This window comes from Scomber japonicus, chromosome 17 (genome assembly GCF_027409825.1).
Source record: "Scomber japonicus isolate fScoJap1 chromosome 17, fScoJap1.pri, whole genome shotgun sequence".
Lineage (NCBI taxonomy): Eukaryota > Metazoa > Chordata > Actinopteri > Scombriformes > Scombridae > Scomber > Scomber japonicus.
Genome location: NC_070594.1, coordinates 27,062,889 through 27,082,312, shown reverse-complemented (window position 1 = coordinate 27,082,312; position 19,424 = coordinate 27,062,889). Strand labels below are relative to the sequence as shown.

Genomic DNA, 19,424 nt, shown 5'->3' with positions numbered 1-19,424 from the left:
AGTCATCTGTCAAAAGTGATGTTTAAACAAAAGTGAAAAGAACTGAAAAGAAGGAAATGACAATGAAGATAGCTAATAACTTCTTCTCTCCTAATTACCTCATCACCCTGTTCGTTGATTTTCTCTTTCTCCTCTGCATCTATCTGTTCATCTTTGTCCTGGTTTTTCTTGTCTTTGTTGGGGTCTGCAGCATCCAGGTTGTCGTCTTTAGCAACCAACTCAGATTCACCCTAAACAAACAACAGTGTCACAAGTTAAGATACAGTGAAAACAAGATGGAAGCAGTGCTTTGATCTAAATAATAAACATTAGTCTGGTGATATTTCACATTTTTCATAATATAATCAAATCCCATGTGCAGAGAGATGAACATTTACAGTGACCAGCTGTTTTATCAAATTACTGAGCATGTTTTACAATCTCTAATTTCACTAAAATGCTGTGCTTATGTAATTGCAACCCCACTTATCATTGATTTTCTTAATGTGAAGACAGTATGTATTACATGTGCCTGTGAATTATTTGTGTATCTGTCTATGCTTAAATAGTATGTGACTATTCTCTAGAAAAAAGAGATCCATATCTCAATCAGACTACCTGTTAAATGAAAGATCAGATAAAAAAAATAAAATTAGTCATTCTTAAAGGATTTATATCTTCACTGGGAATCAATGAGTTAGTTTGAAAGTCAGAATTTATTAAGAGATGACCTAACACGTTGATTTTTGTCTTTTCCTGAGATTTGTAGAGGAGAAAAATCCACCAGCCTTATCCTGTAATACTAAACTAACACTATTTAGTTTAGTATGTTAGTTAGTATATGCTAATCTGCACTAAACACAAACTACACTTGAGCCTGGTGAGAATAGGTATTAGTTTTGCAGGTATTAAAATTCTGACCTGATAATGGTGCTAAATGATGGTTGCCAAAGCGATTATGATACATTCTGAGTGAGCTGATCATATGTTCAGTATGATTTAAGCAGAGTGTGGTTAGATAATACACTGTACTTAGGATGTAATAACAGCTTTAACTGGACTTTATTTGTCTATTTTAACTGTACCTGGTCCATGCCCTGGCCAGACTCTTCCTCCTTATCACTTCCTTCCGCCTCATCATCATCATCATCATCATCATCCCCCCACATCCTCTCATCCAGAGTGTCTGTCTGTCCTTCACCAAGGTCGCCCATCTTTTTGTCCAGCTCCTCCTCTTCCTCTTTGTCAGAATCCTCATCTTCACCTGCAAATGACAGACAGATGTTCTTAGTAAAAGTGACATTATTTCAGTGTACAGGCCTACAGGATACCTCCACATCTCTGATCAACCTACCTCCTTCCTTCTCATCCCCATCATGCATCTGGCCATCAAAGTCCTCTGACATCTCGATAGCGTTGTCTTCTTCCTTGATGTTCCCTTTATCCTGCTGTTCTTCTTTCTCCTGGCCCTCCTGGAAGGTGTCCTCTACCTACAACATGATAACAGGGATAAGTTTGTATCATCAGTCAAAAACAAGTTCATCTGCAACTTATGTTTAGATTTCTGTATTTCCTGCCGTCTCCATGGTAAAGAACAAACGTGCAGGCTCAGGTTAGTAATCAAACCATAAGTATTTCATCACCTGATCTTCATTCTCGATCTTGTCGCTGACATCTTTATTGCCCTCGCCCTCTCCGATACCACCACCCTCATAGTCATGGAACTCTGTGGCTCCTTCACCGTCTCCACCGGCCATCAGCTCCTGAGGCAGGCAGAAACCCTGACGAGAAGAACACAACAGTAAGGACACACTCAGTTATACTTACTAATACTGTCCCAATCAGGTTTTTTTCATATTGACTTACTATATATCCGTCACAGTGAAATATCAGCTGTAGCATTCTGACTTTGGCACATTTTTTATGAGCTCCAAATATTGAACTTTCTAGCTCAAAACTATCAAACTGATCAATTTAAATGACTGATCTAATATGAATGAAATTTGGAGAATGAGGCTCCTGAATCTGAGTTGATGTGATCAGCTAGACAGAAGATATATCACTTTGATGGAGTTATTGGAAATATAACAATACTTTGTCAATGTTCAATGAGTTAGGAAAGTAAGAGTTAGAATTGGGGCTAAGTGAATCTGTATATTTTGCCAACCAGCTTTATTTTAAATCAATACTGATGCTTTTAAATATGCCCAGATCTCTAATAAATATCTATGAAAGTGAGGCTGAGTCAGACTTGTTGTTTGTGTACCTTCTGAGCGAGCTCAGTGAAGATGCTTGCCAGTACAGACAGAAGTTTTCCAGTGCTCCTGTGGACTCCCAGTGACACAGCCAGGTAGTAACGCACCAGCTCAGAGAAAATCCCCAACAGAGGCTCCAGACGCACAAGCATCCTGCACGCCATGTTCACCTCCTGAACACACACACACACACACACGAGAATATAAAAACAATTTAACTCATGAACAGCTCGAATTCTGAAATATTCAACTGCCCACAAACTGAAAAAAAGTGTTGGGGCTCACACATGTACATCTTGTAGAAGCGTATCAGCTGGACAGTAAATACTTGCAGCTGTTGTGTTTACCTGCAGCTGTGGTGGCTGACAGGAGTCTCTGTGTGTCCTCAGGCGGCTCAGCAGCTTCTCCAGGCCGCCGCTCACTTCTCCTACACACAGAGCCTCCACCTCAGCCGTCAGCTCCTCCTCCAGCAGACGAGTAAGGTGACCGGGCTTCAGCAGGTCCTCCGCTGGCTCTTCATCCTCCTCTTCACCACTCTCTGAAACAGAAAGTAACAACAATGTAGAGAGCCACTGACATTTAATTGCCCTCAATGGACAAAAATCCATAAAACAGAACATTCTAGTACTGAATTGATAAAAAAGGTGTATCATCCATTAATTTTATGCACTTCTTTGCACTTCACATACTGAAATCACATCAGTATTTTTTTTATATTTATAATATATCATTATATTTTTATCAGACTTTTTGGATTTTAAGTTGTTACTACAGTGTCTTTTATTGTGACAGAAATATAAATGTATATATGTATATAACACCATAGTTAATACAGTTTTGTGCAACTATAGACATTCTCTGTGTGTATCTGTTTCATTTCATCTCATATTTTTGTACTTCTGATTATATTACTTGTAATGAACAACTCTGCCTAAAGCACATAAACACATTCATGGCTGGACTGATAAACAGTTAAGAGTTAACTGAGCCAGCTGATAAGTGTCAGTGTCATTAATGCAGGATCATCAGTGTGAGGCTCAGTGAAAACAGGTTACACTGAATCAAACATGCTTCATGACACAGATGGCTGCCCTCCACTGCATCATGACATTCTCACCTTTCTTAACGTCTCCACTCTGCTCTCGCTGCTGCTCTCTCTCGCTTCTCTTCACAAGCGTCTGGACAGCACACAGCACTGTGTTGATGTGAGTCTCCAGCTCAGCAGAGAACTCAGAACAGAAGGCAGGCTGCTCATCTGGAAGTAACAGCAGCATTAGTTAGTCTGAGTGTATAACTGTCAGTTATAGTTGAAGGAATGATTGTATTAATGTGACTGCTCAGTGCACTCACCTGAGTGTTGGTGTCCCAGAGAGAGCAGCTGGGTCTTCCAGGTGGTGAACTCTGTGATGTCAGCCTCCACCTGTCCTCTGACATACTGCAGGCTCTGTGTGATGGCTGGCTGGCTGTCTGAGCTGCTGACACACTCGGCTGGGGTGAAGAGTTGCTCTATGCTGGGCATCTGAGCCGCCACAGCCGCCAGCTGGTCGAAGGCTGAACAGCATGTAACAAAATAGTTCCTGTGGAAAATAATAATAATGTTAATAATAATAATAATAACATGTTGATAAAATGACTAGTTTTGTCTTTTCTTAGTATGAGTTTTAAGACCAGATAAACTGCTGTGTGTTACCATGTGTGCAGCACTCTTTCTGATGTCTGCTGTGCTACATTGTCCAGCTCTGTCTTCAGGTTCTGGGTCTGCTTCAACATTGCAGTCACACGCTGGTTCAGCTGGCACCAGGCACCATCTCCCTTCCTCATCAGACAGCCAGAAGGCTGCCGCTGGGCCGCCAGTGGAGACGGGCACCTCAGGGTGTGCTGCCTGCAGCCGCTTGTCTCCTCCTCCTGCTGGGGGTCTTCGGGGCAGCACTGCAGCATCCAGGACAGCTGCTGCAGGAGGGTGCTGCACTGAGCGGACAGAGACTGCCCTCTGCTCACCCAATCCTGGAGAGAGGCCTGAGGCGGCAGCGTGCAACCTGCATCGTCGCTCTGGCTTTGAAGGTGGGTCTTGACGTCTTGGACGCTGCTTGTTAGCCTCCTGTGTGTGTGTGTGTGTGTGTGTGTGGTGAGGACACAAGGAAAGACAGAAGATGCTGTTACTACTACTGTCAAATAAACATATAAAATACCAACAAATTATTACAAAAAGGGGAAAAAACCTCTTTGAACAGATTTGTTCTTTAATGGCACACAAGTTATTTAAGAGAAATTCATAAGTGGTCAAGACTTTCAACACCCTCATTTGACCAGAAAGCATAATATTTTAATCTGAATGCATTTGAAGTTGAAATATGACACTGATTTCATGATTTTTTCAGCACAGTAGCTTCTATATGTCAGTAGTTGACTGAGGGTCTTTCTGCAGGTCTCCTCCAGTATCATCTTCCTCCTCTGATATCTCATTGACTGTTTGACTGTTATAACATTCCATGGTCATGTGGCAGCAGACTGACCTGAGATGGACCCACTGCTCGGTGAGCTTGGCCAGTCGGTGCCTCTGTCTGAGGAGCAGCTTGAACAGGTGAGAGGAGAAACCTCTGCAGCGCTCTATGTTCCCCAGACCCAGCTCCTACAAACAAACACACACATACACACACAAACACTTCAGACTACAGGGCCGAAACACTCAATCATAATCTTTAGTCTTCATTCATTCTAACTTTCAGATAGCAAACTGTCAGAGTAGGAGGAATTATGATCTTCCACCACATAATCCATATTTCTTTTCTCACCTTGGCAGCACTTTGGAGAGCGGTCTGCATGGCTGTTCTTCTGGCCCATGAACGGTAGAAGTACTTCTGACAACCATCCCATGCTGTCAACAACTCTGTAAACAACCTACAACATCCAGAATGCAAAGAAAAAGGTTTGTCAACCATGTACTTAGGACTTACCAAGCTTTTTAGTAAAATTAACACTAACACTAGCTTACACTAACCAACTGGTCAGGTTATGGATGTAAAAAAAAAAAATACTAGATAAATGCAATATCGATGGACAGGTTCTTTACATCTTCTCAGCTTGCTCCTGGTTCCTGACAGCAGACAGAGCTGTGTTCATCTCCAGCGGCTGCATACAGAGAAGCTTCTCTGGCTCAGCTATCCTGTTCCATGTCAGGCCTTTACGGTACGACAGACCTTTATGGGACAACAGAAACAATGAGGCAGGTTTGTTGACCGTTTTTTGTGTCTCTGTGACAAAAATACCACAAGACATCTGTGAATCAGAGCGAGGAAATCACCTATTTCTGTGAGCATCTTGAACAGGTCGGACAAAGCTCTCTGCTTCTGCTGCAGGATGTGTTTGACCTCAGATTTCTGCTTCTCTTTATCTGCTGACATGTCGACGTTGAGGCTCTGCAGGTCCTGCAGGTTGCTGATGACCTCGCCTGAAAAGAGATCATTTAGTTTACACTGCTTAGCACATATGTGGCTTCTAGTTTCACAGCAGTACAGTGTGGTACAGTACAGTGAACAGCAGCAGTATGTGTTCAATCAGCAGTACTAAAACTGAAAAGATGATGCTAATTAAAATGAATGATCTGTATGGTTTGTATGTCTATAAGCCCTCTCAGACTACCTAACTGATATCGTGGATTTAATTGTAGTTTAACAGAACCTTATGTATAAAATGTAAAATTAGCCTCTAAACTAATATTTACTAATATTAGTCCTCTGCCCCTCAACAAGGTCTTAGTATCTGTCATTAGGTGACTTATTTAACCCATATCAAATTGGTGTGCTTAAAATAAGAAGCCTAAAGGTGAAATTTGTTATTGACAATCTCAAGTAAATAGCAGTGTAATATAACAGCCCTGAAATAATCATGTAGTTCGTTTTAGAGAGGTATTATTATTATGCTTTTTATGGCCATTCTGGAAGCTGTAGTTTGTGGTGCTATTGAACAGCACTGGGTTATACTGAGAATTGTTTCTAACATTTATCTTAATTTATATATGGACAAATATCAGAAACACCTCCCATAACCCAGCACTACTAAGCCTCTTGCAGTAGACAGTTGTAATGATATTTCAGTGTGGACCGTAGTGGTAGACAGACTGTGGTGGTACACTTACATGTACACCTGTAAATATGGAATGGTATTGACACATATCAAGTGACTGCCATATGACGTGAACCTTGATTTATTTAGGATGGTAACTATAAATTTTGTTATAGTCTGAAGAATAGCAGTCATTCTTGATACCCCCATTAAACTACATCTGCTATTGGAGCTACAGTGTGTGGACTTTTTTTGTCTTTTACAATGGTGGACAGACTGACCAGTAATGTCAGGGGCAACAATTATCATAAGGCTGGTGCAAAAGGACATGAGGTCATTCAAATAAAAAAGTGTTTATGTCTTCAGCAGGATGAATGTGCTCAGTAAATATCTAGTCACACTGATATTTATTGTGTGTAAGAGGCTTTCTTACCAGTGAAGCAGTCCAGGTCTTCAGCCAGCTCAGGCACTGGGTTTTTCTTCAGCAGCTGGACACACATTTTCTTCATCTTCCTGGTCAGAACAGGCAGACGTCCCTGAAGAGATGCAGCCTCAACTCCTTCCTCTGGGTCCTCATTCTGAAATAGCCAGATTAGCTTAGTACTACTTACTATTCATTATGATAAAGCACATGATAATAACTGATTAAACATGGTGAAAAAAGGAAAACAGATGACACATTTGAGATAACAAATGACAATTTGAGACTTGTACCTGCAGATCTCTGCCCTTTCCAGGCAGGGTGCTCTTCAGTGCACGGTGAACCCGATGGATGGGTGTTTCCTCTGGGTTGGTGTCCACACTGTCCAGGCTGGCACTGCTTCCCTGTTCCACCAGAGCAGGAACACTCGGACCACTCAGTGCCTCCTGAAACTTCCTGACAAACTTGAAGAGAGTCCTGAGAGGAAAAAATATAAGCAGATAAGAGTCATCCATCCTGTAGGGGAGCTCTTGAGTGTTGAAGGGTAAATGTACGACATAAGGCTGCACATTCATGGTGATATCTTACCTATGTGTCTTGTCCACAGACTGTTTGATGGACCAGAAACTGACATCGTTCCACTTTGAGATCTTGACAAAGTCCTGTGGGCAAAAGAGTCACATTACAGTGAAACTTATGAATGTCACAAAGTTTCAAAGTGCTTTTCTGCTATTAAAAACAGCACTAAAAATATACCTTGAGCTCCTTCTCGATGGGCTGTCTGAGTTGGCTGATTTTGGTGTGGATGCAGTCTGAGAACTGACTGTAGTATTTGTGCAGGTTCCACAGAAGACTGGACAGTGATTCTGTACAATAAAACAACGGTTAACACGTGAGTCCTGCATCCATGTTGCAGTCACAAAGCAACACGAGCTGGACCTTGACCTGCAGCTATAGGTTGCAGGTCAAATCTATTCTGAAACGACAGACTTCAGTAATGACACAGTCATTTCATCGTGCTGTTGCGTTTAGTCGAAATCCAATCAGTGATGTCTGAAACAGTTTAATGCATGACATGTGGACACTGGAGCTGACCCTGTCTGGTCATGGGATCAATGAACTCGCCAATATCCACTTGACCTGTCAAGATTTAATTAGATGACAAATTGAAGTCCATCCATCTGCAACTGCACAGTTGATGATGAAATGACGCAGTGATTTGTCAATTGGTGGAAGTCTTTATATACAATGTCCTATATTTAAAACTGAAGTTTAAGCTTTCCTCACATAATAAACTATAATTAACACTAATATCACCAAGTAAGACCACTGCAGCCTTTCTTTAGTCTGCAGTTATTGTTTTTTTTACATTTTCACTCTAGAAGACACATTAAACACACATATTTTAATTAACAGAAATGTCTATTTTAACAAATCCAACTTTCTAATTAATCATCAAATCACAACAATATTTTGAGTTTCATCACTGATCCTCAATGATGCATCTTTTTACTGGTTACTTGTAATGTTGGTGATATATAAATTAAAGATTGGTTTAATGAGGATAAAAAGGATAATGGGGATTTTGGGATTTTTGTCATGTAATGAATGGAGAGCAGGAAGAACTCTCTCATGGTATATATGCGATATGAGAGCCTTCTATAGGAGACGCTGGTGATGGCTTACCTTGTCCAGACTGGTTAGAGACCAGCAGGAGGTGGCAGTGGAAGCTGAGCAGCATGGCAAGGCGGGTGTGGAACTCGCCCAGGGTGGAGCCCTCAATGAAGGCCTGGAGGGTGGAAGACACCGAGGACAGGGAGAGCCGCTCCACCTCCTCATCTGTAACAAGGACAACAAACGTTTTAGCAGTCTCAGAGTTTGGAATGGTGAGTTCATTTTAAGTGCTATATTTTTAAACTCCCACTTTAGTCAAGTGAAAAAAAAACATTTCATCAATGTCAAAGTGAACTCAGAGTCAGTGTGTGTACCTGTGTTAGCATCCATCGTCTGTTCCTGGAGATATCTCTCTATCAGCTGGTAGATAGAGAACCAGTGTTTGGTGGACTTCTCAGTGTGTCGCTTCAATGCGTTGTCCAGACTGCTTGACCAACAGCTACCACACAAGAGTGAGATAACGGCACACAATCAGAGCATTTCTGCATGTGCATTATACATATACATGGCTTTGATTTCAAAATCAGAAAGCACACACGAGCACAATGTTTAGTTTAGTGTGTGCTTTGGTCTTTTGTTGTAAAGCTAATGTCAGCATATTTCTGCACAGCTGCTTTCCATGATTCTCTTATTGATCCTAATTGAGCTTATCTCAGGTAGAAGACATGACCTTTACAAACCTTGAGATAACTCAAATTGTGCACATCTTAACTATTAACAAGACAGTAGTTCCATTCTAAATGTAGTCAGTTCTGCTGAACTGAGCCTCTGTGATCTGTTTCAATGTAATACATTTGTCACTGAGGTCAGAGCTGATATCTGATGATTTAACCTTATGTTTTTTATTTATTATTTCATTTAGCTAATTTTTAATGAAAAACACCAAAAATATTTGCAGTAACATAAAACTGCACATAAAAATGAAGGTTATTATCAGTGAGATGAAATTATGAACAGTTACTTTAAAGAACATGCATATATTGTGTCCTGTGAATCACTTGTGCATGTGCAGGCAATTCGTAAAATTCTTACATCCTGCATGGGAAACTCCATCAGCAACATCAACAATACCATCTACTACACACAATGCTAATTACAGAATGTAAATACACAGAATAGCTGTTACTCAAGAAATGTAGGCCATAACAATCAAAATGTTAAGAATGATAACTTTACAATAAGTATGTAAAAAGGCACGCTATGTATGTTACTGACAGGGTTCCAGGCCCACTGTGTCTTACTTGAGCTCCAGTTTGCGCCACTGGATAATGAGCTGGGTGACTGGTTCCAGTTCCTTCCGCAGAGACACTGAGCGGCTGGCATTATTCTCCCAGTCCTGACACAAGAACAGCAGAGGAAAGAGGTGATGGCACATCTTTAAATTTTAGGTATTTTTTATCTGATTAGTGGTGTCACCTATAAAAAATGCTCCCAATTTATTTTCTGAAATACACTCCTGTAAACATGCATGACACAGAAAGCATTAAACATTTTGCTAACAGATCTCACCTGTGCTTTACTGAGTAGTATTTCCAGACCGTTGAGGAACTTGGCAAGTGGGCTGGCCAGAGTGAAAGCCATGATCCTCTCCACCACTACTGTCAGCTGGAACACAGCACACACACATGTATTTAGAGCAGGAGAATTGCACACTTTCCTATATGGACACTCTTATGTTAGGTACATTTTGAGTTTGTCACCAGTAATCTCGAACACATTGGAGGTAAGCAAATTATTTTTGCCATTAAAGATGCCAAAATATAGGCAGTTTGGCTGATGAGGATATTAATACAGCTTTTCAATTAGTGGGCCTGTCTTGTCTGTCTTGTATATTTATACTAAACTGCAAACAAATCCATCCATTCACTGAACTCAACTCAAATGTATAAAAAGTTAGAGTTTTTAAGCCCTCCTTTCTTGCTCCCTCACTCTGGGCCTTGATGTAAAAGTGTCACTGACCTGTATGAGAGCTGGGTGCTCTGGCCAGTCGTCTAGTCTCTGCTTCACGGCCACGCTCAGCTGCTCTAGGACAGGAAGACAGAGACGGGCCTCGCTCATGTTAGGCTGCTGGTAGAAGTCATAAGCTCCTTCTGAGGTGACGGCCAGGCCATCAGGACCTCCTGAACCTTGAACTGTGTTCTGGAGGAGGGCAGAGAGCAGCAGTTCACTGCCTGTAAGCTGCTGGTCCATTTCTACATCTGAAAGGGGAAACACAGGAAGTAAGAATCCATGTTTCATTTTACATCAGTGATACATTCAAAGGAGTACTTTTCTGCGTTCCTACTATAACATATTAGGTCTTCATAGATGAGTGAAGGCAAGCAAGAACACTAACCAATCAGATGATAGAAGCGTGACATCATGGGGGCAGCGATCTGGTAGGAGGAGACCAGGGTGTTGATGTGCTCTTTGCTGTGATTGGCTGGTGCTGTGCTCTGGTACCACAGTGATTGGGCATATCCTAGACACAGGCTCTGATGAATCTGTACCAGCGTGTTCATGGCAGCAGGTGACAGGAAGCCACTCTCATTGGACTCCTCCTGAGCTTCCTCCTCCTCCAGCCCTTTGTCTGCTGGACCCTCCAGACTCGGCTGAGACGTGATGTCTGCAAAGTCCTGGATGAAGTGTGGACACATACAGTGAGCTGACGAGCATCTAAACAAACCTTTCAATGCTTTTTGTCTGGACAGCAGATTTTTTGCCCTACTGAAGGCACATCCTCAAGATGGACAAGAAATCTTACTCTGAATCAAATCTAAACAACTACCAAACTAAATATGAAAACATACATTATTATGTACAGTAAAGCTCAAGCATATAACTGTAGGAACAAGAAGAGAAACATATTTTTATGTTTATGAGGTAATGTGGTTTGTAATAAACAGCCTGTAGGAGACACTAGGAGTCTTGAAAACCTTTAAGAATGTGTTTCAATTTGTTGGCGAATACTCAGTTCAAGGTCACAATGTCTCTCAGCATCAAATGTATAAAACTGACAATGCATTTCCCATCCATCTTTTATCAAAATCAAACAGTTCGTGTCTGAAAAACAACACTTTTTGATTTTAATTATGGCACTGCAACCAGGCCAATCTGTTGCAGTTTCACCAAATCTTTGGCACAGACGAGGCAGATGGACTCATTACAAAAACAACATCAACAATACCTTATCAAACTGAGGGAACTGGCGTCTGAAATCTCTCTCCTCCTGCTCGTCCTCAGTCAGTCCTGAGCCGTGCAGTCGGCTGCGGTTGCGGTACAGACTGGCCTCCATCTGCTCTTGCTCCCTCCGCTTTCTCTCCTGCTCGTCCCACTCGTTCACCAGAGCCTGAAGAGCATCATGATACAGTCAACATAGTGACAACAAGTGTGCAATTTGAAAAGTTAAGAAAAATCATGCCTCAGCGATAAATCGGCAAGATAAAAGGATGTTTAATTCAGAAATCAGAGACTCTGACCTGACAGATGTGTCTGAAGAGGCTCTGAGCCTCGTTGCTGAACTCTCCTGTGGACATGGTGTGACACTGCACATACAGCAGAGAGTTGAGAAGCAGTGTGGAGGACTGGGGAACCACATGATCGGGGTCCTGCTGTGGCAGCAGCTTCATGAGGCTGCGCAGAATGTCCATACAAGTCCTGGAGCAGAGGAAGTCTGCCCGGGCCAGGTGTGATGGCAGGCTGGGGGACAGGGAGGGGAAGGCGAGCAGGCAAGACACCAGCTTGGGAAGACCTGGTACAGGCGTGAGTGAGGCGGCCACCTGGGAGGCCACCAGCCTCATGCCATGCCGCAGCTGGAGGATGCCCGTCCGCAACGGTCCAACCACGTCTGGGTACAGGGGGTAGTCTTCCAGCAGCCTCTGGCAGAAGCGCTGCTGGGAGTTCTGCCACACAGCCTCCTCCTTCAGCAGACCCTGCACCGCTGACCTGGATTTGGGGGAGGAGCCTTGCACGGCCTTCAGTAGGTGGGACAGCAGGTCTTCCACTGCTGATGCCTGGCCGATGCTGCACAGGTAGTGCTGGAGGTCCTGGAAGAGTCTGCCATACTGAGGTTCATGGGGACGACAGGCCTGCTTCCTGGAGAGCTCAGCTATCTGCTCCTTCACCTGCTGCATGCGGATCCACAGGTACCTACAACCAGAGATTAAAAGGAGAAGTTTGAATTTTTTCTTAAATCATAACTTGTGTGTCATTTGTACACTGAAAGAGTTTTGTGTGACTGTAATCATTCCTCCTCTTCATAGTAAAAATGATAGCTTCCCCATGTGGATATTCAGCTTTTCGGCTTATGATTAAAGCCTCCCACACTATCCCACTACAGCAACTTGTATTTAATTCTGACCTGATTCGAGGATGCTGGAAACTATCAGTGATGCTGCTCTCCTCCAGCTCTGCTCCAGTCATCAGCTGAGACGACAGGCTGCGTCCTCTCCACTCCTCCTGCAGCAGAGCCAGCTGCAAGAACAAGAGACAAACATTGCAATTCAAACATCAGTGAAAGTATTACATGTATAACTTAAAATTCTAAAAAGATTTGATATCTGAGTTCACATTTTCTGAAGGCAGGATAGGACTGAAGGAGGATATTGTAGCAGGTAACCTCTTATTTGCCATATTTCACCAATGTACAACTCGCTAAATTCTGCCAGGTTTGAAAAATACATGTACACTAATGTCAGCGTCATGGTAGCATTAAAGGAAAAGTCAGGGGTCACTTGGATCATTGGGATTTCATTCATGTAATAGTATGAAAAGCACCAAATATAGACAGTTGCTGACCTCCTGCTGAGCGTAGTTGAGTTTGTAGGCCCTCTTCACAGCTGGGTCAAAGATGGTCTGTGGTGTCCACACTTTGATCAGCAGCAGGCCCATGTTGACCCAGAAGACTCCAGATCGAGCCAGTGAGTTGCTGCCTTGGACTTTGCTTTGGACGTATTGCTGCAGGCAGGTGACGCAGGCCTCCACCAGACCGTCGGGGAGAATATTGGGAGGTAAGAAATCTCGGAAGACCGTCTGGATCTCCTGGGCTGCTATGAGTGGGTCGGGGTCCTCCACCAGGCTCTCGCAGCTCTCCATGTAGCCTTCCTGCAGGCTGGGAGGCAGCAGGTCAGCCATGCTCTGCAGCTGCCTGCGCAGGACCGCCCCCTGCAGTCTGAAGTCTGTGCCTCTGTGGAGACAAGATGTGATTAACAAAACCAAAAAGAAGGAAGTCATTGTGAAGAACATTTTTAATATTTTAACGTACCTGAACTCAGCCAGCGCAGGGATGGACATGTTGTCCCACAACACTGCAGACACATCCTGCAGCTGCTGGATCCTCTCCTTCCACTCCCCCAGGGTGACATGAGAGAGGGTGAGGAGGGCGGTCCCTGACGGTTCCCATCGACCTCCAGTCTCACTGCTGCTCAGCACTCCCAGCATGCAATGCGACCACACCGCTTTACTCAGCAGGGCTGGTCCCTATAAACAACATGAAAGTTGCTCAGTGATTTCATTAAATCAGCACGAATCTGTTGTGTTTTATAATCAGTAAATATTAGTAGTAGTGGCTGATACCATATCTGCTCCGTGGTGCAGCTTTGGAGTCAACTTGGTCTCAGGATTCACTGGGTCCCATTTCAGCCAGCGGTCAGGGTCTGACGTCACACTACTGGTCCACAGAGCAGCCAGAGCCTCAGACAGCAGCTCACACCACACAAACTGCAGCTCCTCTGCCGGCTGGAGGACAGATACAATTATCATCATGAACTCAGTGGCTACTCAATGAGGGTACACCTATTCAACTGCTTGTTAGTGCAAATAACATGTGGCTCCAACTAAATGTATAAAAGCATGCAGACATCCATCACAGTCTCTCAAACCCAAAGATGTTCAGTTTACGTTCATATAAGCAGAGAAAAGAACCTGGAATCAGCAAGTGTTCAGCATAGCACAGGCAGATTGCATATTATCAAATACTGCACTCCTTATCCTTTGCTACTAACCCTGTCACTGCTGAGCAGGAACCAGAGTGGCTGGAGCTGACTGACGTTCATTGGTGAGGACTGGAGGCAGTAGCGAAGATGTCTGGAGAGTTCCCGCCGTAAGCTGTCCTCTGCTTCCTGGTCGCTGCAAAACAACAGGAAGAGTTCACCAAACAGTCGAGCAACTAGTTCAAGATCAGCCTCCATCAATGTTTTTGCTTCGTCTGGTTAAGGAGAGAGCTTTTACCCAGGAGAGAGAGCCAGCTGCAGCAGGTCTGTGCTGAGCCTCAGTTGGTTGAGTATGGCCAGTTGTTCCATCAGGGGCCAGAGCTGAGCCCTGCGGCTGAGCCGCTGCAGCTCCTCTCTGGACAGGTGGACTCCATCTCCTGCCTCATCTCCTTCAGACATGGTGCAGACCTCCAAGAGACCGCTGGAGGTCATCTGGCGCTGCTGTTGCTCCACGCTCGCCACCAACCTCTCCATCACTCCTGATAAGAAAATATATTACAGCTTTTAGTGATAATTCACACATTGGTCCCTCACATGAACATGAGTAATTTAGCTTTTTAGTGTCTGGAGTAGCAAAGTAGCATATAGCTAAGCTATCAGTTTAACAATCTCTCTATATATTTTATTTTATTGAAGAAAAAGAGCTCATAAATGATTGAGGTGTTGCTCCACATTAGCACAGGTTTTTATCTCCCCGTCTCCTGACTCAGATGAGAATCAAGCAAGCAGGTTGGTTGTGTAGCAGAGAGAGGGTGCAACCCATCAAATATATCCATAAAATGCCTCCAAAAGTACATTAACACCCAGAATTTGTATTTAAGTTGTTTTACAGCATTTCACAGGAGCTCACCAGACTTCTGTGGATCCAGTTGGTTGTTTGCCAGGAGAACGAGGCCCCAGGCCTCTAGCAGACTCTCTTTTATGTCCAGACCAAGCCCAGCACCTTGCAGACGGACCAGCTCCTGCTTCCAAGGACCAGTGGTACCATCCAGCCTCAGATCGCTCACATCCAGGGCTTTACTCAAGAGCCTGAGCCGAGATGCACACTCTGCCACTGAGTCCAACTGCAGAAGATAATGTATACAAATTTTATAGTAATTCAAATTATCTCAGGTCAACATTCACAAACATTGCTCTAAATTATCTGTCAAAAACTTAATCAACAAAAATGATGATCTGTGAAGACTAGGTCTGTGGCTAAGTTGTGCAGATGGAGTATCTCCCTACCTTGAATGGCAGAGCTTTTCCCAGAGTTTTCTGGATGCCTTTCAGAGCCGTGGCCACAGACACCGGGGTGGACAGAACGGTCTGGATGGCTGCTGAGACCGCCTGCAGCTCCTGATGACCTCTGGAGTACAGTAGATTAATTACAGGTGTCAGTAAGTGTTAACTAGAAAAAAAGCAGTACCACTTATAACAAATATATGTCAGATAAAACATCCTATTGCAATCTTATTTGGTAAATCAATAAATAAGTCAAATCATCATAAGTGTAATGTCATAAGGAGAAATCAATTTACTCAATAGTGACTTCTGCATCTCCCAGCAGCAGCTGGGTCAATCGGAGGATGAGGTGTTTCTGCACCCACTGCCAGTGCAGAGACAACACGGAGATGCCCTGAGAGTCAGCCGGCAGTGTGCTGCAAACATCCCAGAAACGATCACGCCACTGCAGTAGCTGTAGGATCTAAACACACAAGACAGGAAGAGTACCATGAGTGAGGAGACACATAGCAAAGAAGGCCACTGTGTAATCACTGAGGATATGCTTTTTCTTCATGATTTTTAAGTAATATTACTCAAGTTAATGTGGCTTTTACATTTTAAGTAGTAGTAGTGGGTTACTGATAATATTAGAATTCCTGTTTTAGTAGCAGCAGTCATAGCAAAAGTGGTAGTTAATTAAAAGTATAGTAGTAGTAAGAATAGCAGGTTGAAGTAACAGTTGTAGCAACCGTAGTACCAGTAGCAGTAAAAGTAATAGTAGAGGTAGTAGCCTTACTACTGCTATAGCAATAGTAGTAGCGGTATTAATAATAGAAGCTAGCAGTGGTAGTTTAACAGTTGTAGCAACAGCAGTAATAGTAGCGGTAGTAGCAGTAACATTAAGAATAGCAGTGGTAATAGCAGTATTAATAATATAATTTAGCAGTAGTAGTGCAACAGCAGTTATAATAGTAGTAGTAGCAATAACAGCAGCAGTAGCACCATTAGCAGTAGCAGTAGCACTAGCAGTAACAGTAGTATTTGCAGTAACAGTGGCAGTAGTAGTAGTAGCAGTCACAGTAGTAGTAGTAGTAGTAGTAGCTACAGAAGCAATAACAGCAGTAGCAGGAATAGTAACAGTAACAGCAGAATGACCATGGGGAGAAATTGTAAATGTAAAGTGACTCAGTGATAAAGAGAAACAGTTCTGACCTCAAACATGATGTGGTCTGAGATGTAGGGCTGTCCTCCCTGCACGGCCTGCAAAGTGAATGAGTCCCACAGGTCAAAGAAGTTTCGCAGGTGCATCAGCACTGGGTGAGGCAGGTGACCAATGTCCACAGTCCCTGTGAGGACAGGAAAACACAACTCATGCTCATTATGGTTTATACACAATGCTTTGCTCATCACAGAGCCTTTGTAGCTCAGTTTGTAGATGTTTAACATGTAACTCTGTTATACAGGTGGATGCCAGGTTTCAAGAATCGTGCTATTACATATGGGTTATGCTTTAGTCAGCTCATAATTGGCCAATGTGTCCTGTGCAAACCTTTGCTGAAGGCTGTGGCTATTCTCAGGGCACTGTTCTGAGCAGACAGGTTGATAGCACAGGTACAGATGACAGACCTCTCCTCTCTGTCCATCATCAGAACAATTCTGTAAAACACAAACAAATCATTCAACTTTATACACCATTAGAACTCTTTTACCCAAATAACTGCTGAAATGTCTGAGCTTGTGTGATGCATATGGCGATGAGGATAAAGTTGGTCTACCTGTTGGCAACTGCATTCAGTGCCTCCAGAAACTCCATGTATCTTTCCTCGTCCTCAAAGTTACACTTGTTGGCTAAAATATCCAGGTACTGCTTGTTCCAGCGCATGTCCACCAGAATCCTGTATTCATCTGGCAATATACACAAAATAATATTTAAAAGACATACGGAATCATCACATTGATGATTCCCTAAAATTAGCATTGTCATGAACTACACCATCAAGGCTTTGTTTCATAACTCAAATACCAATTTTAATTTCAGAATTATGAGATTGTATAATATATATATAAATTACATGGAAAGGTGGTTGGCATTTTAGACTGGGAGATATAATAAATGAAATAGAAATGTTTCCACACAAAAACAAGAAAATGAAAGAAAGTTTACCTATGCTGTGTGGCTGGAGCAACTCTGCGAGGGACTTTCCTTTAGTAGCGAGTTTGCTACCAAACACAGCCTTCAGAGCTCTGTTTCCTGCCTCCACTTGCACCAGAGCTGGATCTGGAAGAGTCGAGAATCACATGGCATTTTACTTTCTGAAGTGTAGTCTAGTTATGAACTGAAATGTAATAAATGTGGACCGGCAATGGGCTTGAATATTTGCAGTTTGACAAAAACAATTAAACAACTTTAATTCTTGCCAAGAAACTGTACAGTATATTACACAGGAATACCTTGTTTTGGAAAATCATACAACTCTTGTACTTTTAAGTCTAAAATATTGAGTTGATATGTGTGTTTGTGTGTGCAGAGTAACATACCAGGAGCATATTTGTAGCTCTTTCCCAGGTGTGAGAGCCAGCTGCTGCGGAGGATCCAGTCTCCATGAGAGGCTCTCTCTGTGAGCAGTCTCACTGCTGTGGGAATCAGACGCAGAGCATCTCCATCCTCCAGATCCACTACTCCTCCTGAGAACACCAAGCCTTCATGGACACCACTGCTCTGCAGCGCCCTCTGCAGGTCATTCAGACTCAGTGGACGACTCCTTCGCAAACACAATTAGTTTAGCGTTAAAGCTTTTTTCACATTGATGGAGTGTTTATACATAAACTGACACTGCCACTACTTTCATCCTTACCGTTTGCCCTGTAGGCTGAGGGTGTTCAGGCAAAAAGACAGGACCTGTCCATCTCGGAGGACAGCGGAGAAGCATGAATCCTCCGTGGAGAGGAGGGCGGAGGGGAAACCGTCGGGCCAAACTCCAGCACACAGCAGCCCACTGCCCCAGTCCTCTGTGTCCAGGATGGCCAAGTGCTGCTCGATCACCTGCTGGGCTTGCTGGAGGGATAATAATGCACATATGTGAATTCATCCTTTGGAGAACATTAATGTACTCACTAGATTTCAGTTTGAGTGGTCAGTGAGTACACAATAATAATAGGATTTATGCTCTTTCATAATAATGGTGATGTAATAAAACAGGAGACAGATATCAATAAAATGAACATAAAAAAGATTTAAATGGAATAAATCTTCATTCAAATTGTGATGAACTTAATGTAATGTAATGATGTTACAATGTTGTGAGCTCTCCAGTGGACATGATACATGGCCCTTCATTTCAAATGTTAAATGAGCCTGCTTGATAAAACTGATGAAAGACAATAGGAACAACAGAACAATCTCCAATACAGACTGGTTAAGTGGTGCAGGTTTTAATTACTCACAAACATGATAAGATCTGGGTTAAAATAGGTCACCAGGCGTATATGAACATATAGCAGTTTGTCATCAGCATATAGGTAGAATATAATGTCAAATTTCTGTAAAAAGTGATCCAGTGGCAGCATATGTGTAGAAAACAAAGTGGTCCAGGAATAGACACTTGTGGGATACTACATGTGATGAGTGGAGGTCCCTCTAGATGAGGCATGTCCACACTATTCCACAAAGGGCCATGTGGGCTGAAGGTTTTTGTTCCAACCAATCAAGAGCACATGATTCGACCAACCAGCTGATTAAATGAGTCGAGTCTGGTGTGCTCCTGCTTGGTAGGATTGAAAACCTGCAGCCACATGAACTTTTGTAGAGTTTGGACATCTCTGCTCTAGAAAGATGATGGTGAGACAGGAGAAATATTA

At 43.0% G+C, this 19,424-nt stretch overlaps 1 protein-coding gene across 1 annotated transcript in view; it reads right to left on the bottom strand.

Moving 5' to 3' along the window:
• The window catches only part of mdn1 (midasin AAA ATPase 1), a 50,171-nt gene that overhangs the window by 8,366 nt on the left and 22,381 nt on the right, over nucleotides 1-19,424 (bottom strand). Inside the window, exons 38-77 of the mRNA XM_053336508.1 lie at nucleotides 18,422-18,621; nucleotides 18,105-18,328; nucleotides 17,731-17,844; nucleotides 17,342-17,471; nucleotides 17,116-17,222; nucleotides 16,779-16,912; nucleotides 15,881-16,047; nucleotides 15,588-15,708; nucleotides 15,211-15,424; nucleotides 14,599-14,839; nucleotides 14,373-14,496; nucleotides 13,945-14,106; nucleotides 13,634-13,848; nucleotides 13,168-13,555; nucleotides 12,731-12,843; nucleotides 11,850-12,519; nucleotides 11,558-11,719; nucleotides 10,727-11,006; nucleotides 10,351-10,589; nucleotides 9,901-9,996; nucleotides 9,633-9,727; nucleotides 8,706-8,830; nucleotides 8,404-8,556; nucleotides 7,474-7,583; nucleotides 7,306-7,379; nucleotides 7,011-7,194; nucleotides 6,730-6,874; nucleotides 5,536-5,682; nucleotides 5,305-5,431; nucleotides 5,027-5,132; nucleotides 4,748-4,863; nucleotides 3,925-4,332; nucleotides 3,585-3,811; nucleotides 3,352-3,489; nucleotides 2,582-2,772; nucleotides 2,246-2,407; nucleotides 1,623-1,760; nucleotides 1,334-1,469; nucleotides 1,065-1,243; nucleotides 99-230 (exon numbers count right to left, since the gene is read on the bottom strand). Of these exons, the coding sequence (XP_053192483.1) occupies nucleotides 99-230; nucleotides 1,065-1,243; nucleotides 1,334-1,469; nucleotides 1,623-1,760; nucleotides 2,246-2,407; nucleotides 2,582-2,772; nucleotides 3,352-3,489; nucleotides 3,585-3,811; nucleotides 3,925-4,332; nucleotides 4,748-4,863; nucleotides 5,027-5,132; nucleotides 5,305-5,431; nucleotides 5,536-5,682; nucleotides 6,730-6,874; nucleotides 7,011-7,194; nucleotides 7,306-7,379; nucleotides 7,474-7,583; nucleotides 8,404-8,556; nucleotides 8,706-8,830; nucleotides 9,633-9,727; nucleotides 9,901-9,996; nucleotides 10,351-10,589; nucleotides 10,727-11,006; nucleotides 11,558-11,719; nucleotides 11,850-12,519; nucleotides 12,731-12,843; nucleotides 13,168-13,555; nucleotides 13,634-13,848; nucleotides 13,945-14,106; nucleotides 14,373-14,496; nucleotides 14,599-14,839; nucleotides 15,211-15,424; nucleotides 15,588-15,708; nucleotides 15,881-16,047; nucleotides 16,779-16,912; nucleotides 17,116-17,222; nucleotides 17,342-17,471; nucleotides 17,731-17,844; nucleotides 18,105-18,328; nucleotides 18,422-18,621 (7,194 nt within the window). The remainder of the gene's footprint in view (nucleotides 1-98; nucleotides 231-1,064; nucleotides 1,244-1,333; nucleotides 1,470-1,622; nucleotides 1,761-2,245; nucleotides 2,408-2,581; nucleotides 2,773-3,351; nucleotides 3,490-3,584; nucleotides 3,812-3,924; nucleotides 4,333-4,747; nucleotides 4,864-5,026; nucleotides 5,133-5,304; nucleotides 5,432-5,535; nucleotides 5,683-6,729; nucleotides 6,875-7,010; nucleotides 7,195-7,305; nucleotides 7,380-7,473; nucleotides 7,584-8,403; nucleotides 8,557-8,705; nucleotides 8,831-9,632; nucleotides 9,728-9,900; nucleotides 9,997-10,350; nucleotides 10,590-10,726; nucleotides 11,007-11,557; nucleotides 11,720-11,849; nucleotides 12,520-12,730; nucleotides 12,844-13,167; nucleotides 13,556-13,633; nucleotides 13,849-13,944; nucleotides 14,107-14,372; nucleotides 14,497-14,598; nucleotides 14,840-15,210; nucleotides 15,425-15,587; nucleotides 15,709-15,880; nucleotides 16,048-16,778; nucleotides 16,913-17,115; nucleotides 17,223-17,341; nucleotides 17,472-17,730; nucleotides 17,845-18,104; nucleotides 18,329-18,421; nucleotides 18,622-19,424) is intronic.